Genomic DNA, 12,179 nt, shown 5'->3' on the forward strand with positions numbered 1-12,179 from the left:
AGTAGATAAGAGAAATAAATAAACAAAAGAAAGAAGTGAAGAGAAGAGAAGAGTATACTTTTATAAATATAAAAAGGAACATTATTTCAATTTATAAATTATTTTTATGAAATATCTTAAATATGTAATAAAAATCCCACCTCCCCATCCCTTCTCCCCCAAATTGTACACAACATAGTATTATATAAGAAAATAAAAAAAAAATTGTAAAAGTTAATAAATTTTTAAAATAACGACTACATTTTAAAAGTTTTACAAAAAAATAATTTTTATTAAAAAAATGTGAAAAACCTAAATAATTTTATAAAGATCTAATATAGTCAAAAGACTAAAATAAGTTGACCTATAGGCCTCAAAATTTATCCCTTTCCCCTAATAAAAATCATGGTCAAGCCTATGTATATAACCATTCCCCTACTCTCAAAGCTGCCTATAGAATGCACTTTTCTTAAGCAAGAATCTATTAAGATGCGAATTTACAAGATCTTTTTTAAGTTGGGGAGTTTCATTTTTAACTTATCCCTTTAGGAGTTTGGGGGTGGGATTATGGGAGACTAAGCTCTTTGTTAGCCTTTTTATTTTTATCCCCCTTTCTTGAGGAGATGCAGAACTCTTTCGCAAATATTCTTTATATTTGAATTTAATACTTTGCAAGAAACGATTTATTAAACTGTATCTAGAACTTTCTTATTAAATCATACGTATTTCATGCATTTATCCAATTCACCAAATGCTATATATTCACCAACATTTTAAGATATATTTAGATGCATGTAAGGAATTTAATATATATTTTCTGTTGTTTATTTTACTATAACATTACATTATATATATATAATATATATACCTTTTTAAAAGTTTTTATTAAATTATATATTAGTTTATCATAAAATTTTTGATGATAAATAGATGTTTCATATAGAAAACCTTACTATCCCTACGATTAGGCATAGAATTTTATAGAAAGTTCCAAAAATGAATATTCAAATACAATATAAATTCTAAAATTGTTTCAATCTAACTACCTTAAATATTAATAAATTGCTTTTATATGATGTAAACCTATTTATTTGAATTTTTTTTACTACCTATAATTTTATTATACAAAAGAAATTAAAGTATTAAAAAAAACCAATGATCTAATGAATAAACATTTAATTTAGATTTTCAGATAGTGGTAGAACTTCATATTTTCAGAGAAATCATTAATCCATTTGTTAGTCTTTATATTATTTTAAATTATCAATGGATTCTACTTTGTGATAAATCTTAATTTAATTTAACATTTATAAATACCAACTATAATCTTAATATAATAGACTGGACTATATTCCTTGGAATATGACTGATCTAGACCAATGTTTTAAATACTAGAACTAGCATTTATATGATTGTTAAAAAAATGTTTTAATTATTAGAACCAACATTTATATGACCATTTAAAAAAATGTATTTTAATTATTGGTTCATATGCTTTTAAGTTAATTGTTTCTGACTATTTTTATCATAAGGCCTTTAATATATATTAAATAATTTAGACCATGTATAGGAATCTTTAAAAATTTTTTAAAAGATATTAATTTTGAATTTTCTGGTGGTTATATTATCTTATTTATATTTTTTGGTTTATATTAGAGATCTGTAAAGCCTGGCTCAAGGGCTGGGCCATAATTTTTTTTAAAATAATAACTGGCTGCTGGGCAATTAATGCATAAAGGTTTTAGGCCAGACTCAGCCATGACAATTCATACAATATCAGGCAGGTCCTCAGAAATATCTGATTTTTTGTGAAATTTTAATAAGCCAGCCTAGGAATTAAAAGCTTGATATATTTTTTTGAATTTTAAGCTAATATTTTGATTTTGTTTAATACTATTTGGAGATAAATTACAATGTGCTTAATTCTTTATAATTTTGAGAGCTGTCTAACTAAAATCTAAATCTACTTTGCAATAAGTAATTTATTTATGATATGATACAATTACAAATTCACACACAATGCAGTGCCATTATAAAGACAATTGATTTATAAAGAGTTGGCCTAGAAATATAAAGTCATAGATGAGATATAATACTTATTGACATCGGGAAAAAATTTAGTTAGATATAAAAAATGTTATGGCTGCGAAATTTAAAAAAGAAAATGGTCATGGTGGTCTTTTCATAAAACTTTAACGGGCTGGGCTTAACTTTGTAAATTATTTTCGAGCTGTGCTGGGAAAATTATTCGAAAAACAATAAGGATCCAGGCCTGAAATTTTTTTAGTTTAGGACAGACAACTTGTGCAAAAATTCTTAATAGACCAAACTGACTCTAGCTTTGCAGACCTCTATTAAAAATATATTTTATTTTTATATTTATAATTTGAATATTATGTTTCAAAATAAATACACTGATTTATCTCTCTATTCTGTGTATTGTTTTTATTATTTAGATTCTTATTTTATTAAGAATATATCTAAAATTTATATTTTTGCATGTTATTATGCCTGGATATAAATACGGTGTATTTTAAGTCAGGTTTTTATAACAGGACCATAGGCTTATAATATAAAAAAAAATTCATTAAATTAAAAGCAGTAGTTTACCCTTTATGCATATATAATAGGAAAATCATGGGTCACATGGACACTTTTTTTGATAAAATTTTCAGCTCTTTCTAGGAGTTGCTCTATAGCAAAGTATAATAGGCAAACATATTTGCTTATTGATAAATCTTTGTTGCCTTTATTCCTTAATGATTAGGCTAGATTATAAATCTATGAACAGAACCCCAATCTCCAAAGGAATTCCTGTACAGCCTAGGCAAGACAGTCGAATTATTTCCTTTCACTACGTTTTTAGATTTAAACTATTTATAAATGCATAGTAATAAATGAAAAAAGAAATTTATATAATAAATAGGGTGGAAAATATTTAATTTTAAATAAAATAAAATAGATATCTACTAAATATTTTAACATAATTATCAACTCCTGTATAAATTTGGTAGAATTATATATATACACTTCTATTTTTAAATTTATTTTATACTCGTTTTTAAGAAACATTTATCGAGATTTTATTTTTTGTTATTAATGGATCCTAAAAAAATCATTAGATCTTTTTTTTCCAATTGGCCACGTTTTATTTGCTGCGCCCAACTAATTAACTAATTTACGACTTAACAAATTTTTTTTTTTCAAAAAGAGAAAAAATTAATTTTAGTCATTTATATTTAAAAAAACTCATGAACCCTCTCGGGGTTTGGTTTTTTTAGAAAATAATAAACTTTCTACTATTTCAATAGTTTTTTCTTCTTTTTTTTTTGCTTCCATAAAAACCAACGTTTTATTTGATCCATAATTGATAAAGAAAATTTTTGATATCAATAAATAGTTTTTATTCTATTATATTATAATAAGTGATATCTTCATAATGTTGGCCACCCAGGCGCAGTTTTTATTCAAAATATAGGGTCAGTATATAGAATATTCTGGTACCGGCCTAAAGTAAGTGATGAAGTCACCACGAAGATGTGACCATCTTTACAGGTTTCACTTTATTTCAATTAATTCAATCCATGCATGATAACTGTTAATGTTCCCTTCTTTTTAATTATTTTTTTTATTATCAAATAAATCCATATTTATCATAAAAAATAAAATCAATTGTGTTATCTCAACCCCCTCCCCCCCCCACCCTGATTTATATAATATTGTGATAATAACAATCATTTCTTCATTCAACGACCGGGAAAATAATTGTTAATTATTTTGCTAAGAAATACGATATTATTGGGAAGAAAATAAAAATTAAAATAAACCCTGGTCTTAGATATTACAAAATATTAAAAATAAATAAATAATTGAGAATTAAATCGATTCGGATTAAATAGCAAAGTAGTTTTTTTTGGTAGCAATAGGAATTCTCGTTTTAGGCTGTATCCAAAATATCAAAAAATATTTTTTTAAACTTTTGAAACTGTTTTTTTAGAATATAAAAATAAAAACATGTCCAAAATATATTTATATAAAATTTTAAAATTTCTGAAAGTTTTAAAACTTTTCCAATTTTTTTAAGGCAAATTTTGGACGTAACCTTAAAACTTAAATATCAAATTATTTGTCATTGTTTTGAAAGTTTCCTTATTTTTTCGCAAAATTTTTTCCGGTAAGTTGAGTATTATATTATTTGTTCGGGTAATGATGTATAATAGAGTTGAACGTCTCGAACGCTCTCGTATGGCCTTAACATAAAATCTATTGTTTTTAACTAATGAAAAAAGTTTATTAGTTTTTGGAAATGTAACGACAGAACTAAGAAGTTATTTTTCAAGTTACTTTACAAGAATATCTGTATATTGAATAAAATGCCTCATTTATATTAAACTCTCCTCTAGTCTAGGTCGACTTATTTTGGGGAAAAAATGAACCCTCTTCTAAAAACAAATTTTTAAAATAGTTTATTTTTAATATTCAAATAAAAATTAATTAGTTCAAAATTTTTATGGAAAATAAATATATTATGATATTTTTCTAGTGCACATAAATTAGAGACACAGAAGTACCATTTGCACGAACCGGCCCTGATTTTTTTTAAAAAATATTTTCGGCCCGGCCTGGATTTTTTTTCAAAAATTTTTTACGGCCCTGCTCGGGTTTTTTATTTTAAGGCCCGGCCCGGTTTTTTTAAAAAAAAAATTTTCAGGCCCGGCCTGGATATTTTTAAAATATATTTATTTTTGATTTTTATAGCTAATAATGGCGATTTCAAATATTTGGTTATAAAATATACAGCCAGAGCCAGGCCCGGCCCTGCCCGGCCCGGCCCGGGTATATTTTAAAAAACTAAACCCGGGTCGGGCTTAGGGCCAGGCCTGCAAGTCTGACATAAATATTAAAATGACGGCAAATTTTTTTCAGTGCATTTATTTCTTTATTTATGTGTATATTTGATTTAATTTCTTTTTGATTAATCTATGAATCGCACAATTATTTTGTACAATAAAAAAAAATCATATTTAAAATGGCGAATTATAAAAATTATTTATAAAGTAACTTGCAATGTAATTAGTTACTTTTAACAAATAAACTAGTTAAAGTTGCTTTTGAAAACGAAACTTGTAACTGTAATTACTTTTGCAAAACTTAATTTATAACGAATTATTTTTTAAAAGTAACTCCAATAACATTACTAAATATGATAAAATTTATACGAATCCATTTATATATATTTAAGTTATCTAAATAAGTGTTCCTTATTTAAAAAAAATAATTTTTTTGATAATTTAGTTTTTTTTAAAGAAAAACTCTTTACACCATTAACTTCTTTTTCCATGTCTAGACAAAATTATTTTATTAGATATATATAAATAACTAATAGTTAAGACGTTTTTACTTTCTTTTTCTTCACTATTTTCTATAATTAATCTATTATAAGACCAGATAAGATAATTATTAGAGAACAGGTATTTGCCGAATTTTTAATTTCTTTAATAAAATGTGATTTGAATTTACCAGAGGCATAATCTCAGCAGTGGCCTTGCTCTCAATACGAAGAGACAAAAGCGCCATCGCATCTTTAGCGAGCTCTTCCTTACCAGCTGATTATATACATTTATTAGGCAATTACACAAATTCAACTTTTGATTGTATTTGACAGCAAAATATTTTTTAGCGCGCCTAAATCTAAATCATAGCACACTTCTACAATATTTAGCTTTTTGACGTTACTAAAATCGAGAAAAATGTAACGATTCTGAACAAGTGCCATAGAAATTTGTCATTCCTCTATTTTATTTAAAAATAAATTTAAATTCATTTTTGTGTCTAGCTTTTTTAAAATTATTTTAAACAAAACAATTTACAAATTGAAAAGTTATAAAATATCTAATCGGAAACATTTTTCCATGTTCCTTTTCACACCTTTTTTTTTCCAGTTAGGAAAAAGAATAATTTAATTATTTCATCCTTTTTTTTAAAAAAAAATGAAAATATTTCCATAGAAAACGAAGATAGATAGATTTGCGTTGGATTCAAAACACTTTTTTCGTTGTTCTTTGCTTTTGAATACTTTAATTTTTTTTTCATATTGATTAAATTAAGCCTTTTCATTCACCGTCATAATAGTTTATATAATTTTAAATTAAAGAAACGAAATCAGAATTATTAAATAGATCATAGGAAAAATTCTCATGTAAATACAGCTTTTTAGTGCGATCTACACTTTTACCTCTTCTTTTTTTCTTTTTAGAATTCTAAATAATTTTCTGGACAATGTGATTTTAAGGCTTAAAATTTTTTAAACAATTATACTACAATTTTAAGCGTATTTTAACGATATCATCAACTTACGTCAAATAGGGGATGCCCTAGCTACTTTTTTGAATAAATTGCTTTATTTAGAAATTAAGAAAGACGAGCTAAGACATTACCTTAGCTCTTTTATTGGGTGTCCAAATGAATCTTATTTGGAAGCCGAACCAAAAAGAGTTGCAGTTGTGAATATTTTTTAAAAGACGGTTATAGTCGCACCGGATTCTGAAATGATTATTTTAGTTCATTCCATTCTGTAAATCTTGAGAGCCGAGATTCTCTGTTCAGGTTCAACTTTCGGTTCATAGTTTTGATCCGGTTATAAGGGTTATATTTTCCGTTAACTCTTATCTTCACTATAACTTTTGATTATTTTATCACTTTTTTAAATAAAAATATTTTTAATATCAAAAGATGGAGGCGACATGATAATGATTGTTTTTTTTAAATGTAAAAAAACCGGGTTTCATCTGGTTTTATTCCAAAGCATCGCCATCATTTTTATGCCTGCTTGGAGGTCTCCCTAACTAGGCAACTATTTTCTAAATGATCATCCCGTAGGACGAATCGATCAAGCCTTTTCTTTTTCGTGTATTTTATTTTTTTTAACGCTTATTTCGAACGGTTTCTTATTCAACTTTAAAATAAAAAGGACGTCCTGATTTAAAATAAAATGGACATCATGATTTAAAAATAAAATGGACATCCTGATTTAAAAATAAAATGGACGTCCTGCTATAAAAATAAAATGGACGTGATTTAAAATAAAATGGGCGTCCTGATTTAAAATAAAATGAACATCCTGATTTAAAATAAAATGGACGTCCTGATTTTAAATAAAATGAACGTCTTGAATTTAAAAATAAAATGGACGTCTTGATTTAAAAATATAATGGACGTCCTGATTTAAAAAAAAATGGACGTCCTAATTTAAAAATAAAATAGACGTCCTAATTTAAAAATAAAATGGACCTCCTGATTTAAAAATAAAAAGGACGTCCTGATTTAAAAATAAAATAGACGTTGATTTTAAAAATAAAATTTTTCTTCTTCTCTTTCTTGCTACACCAATTTTTGAAACAATTTAAAAGATGCGTAATGAAGATGGGTTGGTAGACAAAGTTATCAAAAATAATTATCAACTATAAAATCAAAAAAAAGTAGTTTTTCCACTCTCCAGCTTTTTACTTGTCTCTTGCTACATGTATTGGCATAAATTACAATTTAATTAGATAATTTTAATTATGTACATTATTCCAATTTTTTTTCTCTTATATATATATATATTTTTTAAAGGTTTATGCGATCGTGACGGAGATTGAAATCTTAAACAAAAAAAATCGTGGCAAAAAATTTCGAGATTAGAAATTCTATAATTTTTTATAAATTCTATTTTAAAAAAAGAGATTTTTTATTTTTTAAAACAAGAGATCAAAATTTCTCAGCTCGGCTTATTTTATATTATTATTTTTTAAAAAAAAAATCAATTCTCCAGCTCGGATTTTTTTAAATTTTGTTATTTTAAATAATTTAGGTTTGTATTGATTAAGATTTTAGCCAAATAATGATATATATAAGCCCGGAGATAATGCTCATAGATGGTAGAATGGTTTCGACCTCTCTTTGCCAAATCTTGAGCTTACATCATATTATTTTACCCAAATCGGGTCGTTTTTAAAATCTACCAGAATCGGGTATTTTAACAACCTTATATATACGGGTTAAGGTTCAGATTGGTTTTTAAATCCTTTTTATCAATATCCTATCAAATCTGACAGTTTATGTGATTATAAATAAACGAATTGAAATTTAAATAAATCTTCTTGAGTATAATAGTTTATAAATTGTTTCGAAGGGAAATTGAAAATATGAGCAATAAATAAAGGTTAAATGATTCATTGTATGCTTTTCCAAAATGGATCAAATTGTTATTGTAAAATTTTTTTATTCATTATTTTACCCGACTTATTTCTAATATATTTTTAAACCCCACCCGGATTTAAAAATTTATACCATTTTACGGCCTAGGATTTGTAGGCCTCCGATATAATTATATTTAAAACCTTTTTTTTTGTTATTAAAGTATTTTAGACCATTTAAAGATCTTAAGCCTCAGCTCCTTTACTTTCACATTAGACTAAATAATGAATATAAAAAAGTTTTTCATAGGTGCATACGAAGAAAAATTCTATCAATATACTTCATTTGGTATCACGTTAATGCAGCAAAATTTTTTCTGCGCGAATGCATGAAAGTCGATTACCTCTAATGTATTATCGAGAAAACATTATCGTGAATCGAATACTACGAATATATTTTCACAAAAACTATTTCATAACCTATCGCATAGTTTTATTCTGACTGACTTGATTCCATATATGACCGTTTTTTTTAAACGACTACAAAATTTTATTAGTCGTATTCTTCTTAACTAAAAAAAATGTTTTATCCTTTATGTATGCTGAAAGATGATTCTGCCATTATGAGGCCTTTCAAAAAACGCACTCTATAACCGATTTAAGAATTATGCATGTACGTTCCCGGCGATTATTGCCACGCCGATTCTAGCTATGCCGCCTGGCTGGCACTTTATATTTCGGCGTACAGGTTTTCTAATGATAAATATTATAAATAATTTATATTTTAAAAACACACTATAATATCTAAATTATGAATCGCTGTCATCTAAAAAATATGATAAATTTACGAATGGCTGGTTGCCATTTCCTTGACTTTTTTTAAATATAAAAATATTGAAATAATTTCTGAGCGAAATTTCTCTTTGTCCATTCTATCGCGATCGATATATAACAATGCACAATGAGGCAAATCTATCATTTAACATTATTTACCGAACTTCTTTTTTTTTATGTAAAACTCTTTCATCGCGCTGAAAACTTATCTGATAAAGCGAAATAATGCCCACTTTGATTAATTTTAAATATGCGGTACCTTTTTTGGTAATTTGTAAACACTAATATTTATTGAAATTTAGTCTTTATTTTCTCTCTTCTTTTCACCATTTTATACCAAATGTTCGCTTCTTCCTTGGAAACTACACTTATATTATAAAGAATAGGATATTTATTTTGCCACCATTTTATAGAGCTCATCTCTTGACTTCTAACAAATTAATGAGGCTGAATCTGGAATTTAAATAATCATAATCCATGGTTCATCTTTATTTTCGCAGAATCATAATTCGAAACTATGGGATAAAAAATACTTGTCCTATATTATTTCTCTTTCAGAGGAAGTTGGATGAATAGATTTATTTTGTTTAAAACTGGCCGGAAACAGAAATTTTTCAAGAGAGCCCTGACCTTAAAATTTAGTTTCACTATTTGCACCCCTATGTATAGTATTATCGTAATAACCGTCGTAGCCTGGAAGCAAAAGGGGATTAAATTATATAAGGATTGATCGAAAAATATAAATTGCAACTTTTATACGATTAAATATAAATTTAAGGCAGGGATCCAAACCGAAAAGAATATCGGTTCGGTTCATGTTTAGGTTCAAATTAAAATAACGGTTTAGATTCAGGTTCGGTTCGTAAAAAATTAAAATATCGGTTCGGTTAGAACCTCTAAAAAACGGTTTGAACACTTTTATATTCAAACCTACATTCGAATTATGTATAGGGAAGAATATTTCTATCAAATGTGATTGATGATAATCTTTAAAATAATTCGAATATAATTAAAATTTTTGCAATATACTAGTAATAACTTACACATTATTTTAGGCACAACATCATGAGGCTCGAACCGGTTCAGAGGCATTTTAGAGGTTCGGTTCAGGTTTGGCTAGAATTTTTTTAGCGGTTTAGGTTCGATAAAAATACCGGTTTTTAGCGATTTAATGGTTCGGTTCAGGTTCGGTTTGGATCCCTCATTTAAGGAAAGCTTTAACTTGGCCTTTGATAAATATAAAAGGGTAACCTTTATTAGACTGCTTTCCCGATAATGCGATTGCGGCAATTCGTTCGCTATAAGTCATTTACGGTTATAAATTCGTTGCAAATAGCTATTTAGCACTCTAAAAAAAGGTAAAGACGAAGTAGTACCCAGTCTTACTATTTTTAAAAAAATGTTTTTAGTATCCTTTGAGCAAAGGTTAAGCTTGTTTTACTGTTATATATCATAATCTCCATTTTTTTTCTTTTAAATAATTATGATAACTTTGACTTAGACGTTTTTCTTCTTTTTTTTTAACAGGAATTAATAATTTTCCTCAATTTTTTTTTGATGGATTAAAAATTATAACAACAAAAAACACAAATTCAAACTTTTCACGATTAACAAGTAAATGTATTATATAATTTTTTTTTGGCAATATCGATTTTCAAAAGATATGTTAAAAGTTATATATAGCAACTTTATAATTTTATCAACAATGACTTAGAATGTTTTTTTTTAAAAAGGCATTAAACACCAATCTTTCGTACCTTGTGTTGTTAAACCGGCCCTATTTGGGTCGGTTTTTAAAAACGATCCCTAGTTGCCAAATCTCGAGGCTTAAATAATATCATAATATTATTTTGATTAAAATCTTAATGGACCGTTTTTAGATGGACCCAAATCTGGAACAACACCACTTCATACCAAGTGCTATTTTTTTAAAAAATAACGTTTTAAGGTATTTAGCAGATTCTGGAAATTAAATCAATAAGACCTTCAATTTTTTTTAAACAATAACAAAAGTTACTTAAATCCGATTTAACAATAGCAAGGTTTATTGGACATCTTTATTGATTTTTAATTATAGTTTGTATTTGTAATTGAGTTAATGCTCACTTTTTTTTCCATGTCATTTCGTTTAATCATATTTGAAGTTTGTGAAAATCTTAATTAAGTTTTTTTAAATATCGTCTCAAAATGACTAATAAATATTAGGAGAGATCGGGGTAAAACGATTGATATTTTGCATTTTTACTATAAAAATTTTAAACAAAAGCATAACAGAACAAATTATAAGATTTTATGTGACCGAACCCCTCAACCATAAATAATAAAAAGTATATTTACTTATATATTTAAGGAGTTATGATTAATTATGTGAAGTATGTCATTTTCGTTATTTTATTCCATACCCAGGGTAAAGTGAATGAAATATATTTGAGCACAACTTTATTGTTTTATTAAACCAAATATTTACATTTTATTTTACAGGCTTCCCTGTTGAATCCCGCCAAAATATCGCATCATAGAGATGATTAGCCACTGAAAAAATCAATTAACATGGCACCACGAATTTTAGTTCATTTTCTTCCGGTTTAATAATTCTCTCCTTCTCCCATATATCCCTGCAAAAATTAAAACGCGCACTACATTAATAATCACGCATTTTTCTTAATTTTTTCGGCCAAATGAGTTTGTGGAAACGGTTTCAAAGGGTCGGCAAAAAAGCGGCAAAATTTAGATTCACCATCACTTATCACGAATTAATCCTGGAATATGACAAAAAATGGTTTAAAAAAGATCTATTTTTCTTTCGAGTTATCGTAATATATTATTTTTGTTCGTTAAATATTTATTTATCTATTAGTGGCCTTAAACGACTCGATTTTCAAAAATGACTAACCCAGTATTTTAGCCAGAAAATGTTGCGCAAGCCTGGAGATTTTGCTCATAGATGGCAGATAGATTTGCACATCTATTAAAGAAATTTCGAGGCTTACGTAATATTATTTTGGCGGCTAAATGAGGCCATTTAACAACACTAATTTTTCTCTCTGCTTGATTCTTCGACTAATTTTAATAGCATTGTAAAATTATCTTTAAATCTAATTTCATCGGTCACTATTAAATCTTGTTTATTTACTTTACCACATTTAAAAATATAATAGCCCCCTCCCGACCATGTGTTCCTGTAGATAG

General features: G+C 26.8%; 1 protein-coding gene across 3 annotated transcripts in view; it reads left to right on the forward strand.

The window, feature by feature from the left end:
* Positions 1-700: 700 nt before the first annotated feature.
* Positions 701-12,179, forward strand: part of LOC135923172 (EH domain-binding protein 1-like) — a 44,443-nt gene continuing 32,964 nt past the window's right edge. For 2 of the 3 annotated variants that reach the window (XM_065457772.1, XM_065457774.1), the window contains exons 1-2: positions 701-773; positions 11,472-11,769. In XM_065457772.1, coding sequence (XP_065313844.1) covers positions 11,669-11,769 — 101 coding nt within the window. In that variant the 5' untranslated portion in view covers positions 701-773; positions 11,472-11,668. Of the gene's footprint in view, positions 774-8,791; positions 8,905-11,471; positions 11,770-12,179 lie in introns of those variants that run through there. The other variant, XM_065457773.1, reaches the window with a different exon arrangement.

The sequence above is a fragment of the Gordionus sp. m RMFG-2023 genome, chromosome 2 (assembly GCF_954871325.1).
Source record: "Gordionus sp. m RMFG-2023 chromosome 2, tfGorSpeb1-WG-v2, whole genome shotgun sequence".
Classification (NCBI taxonomy): Eukaryota; Metazoa; Nematomorpha; class Gordioida; order Chordodea; family Parachordodidae; genus Gordionus; species Gordionus sp. m RMFG-2023.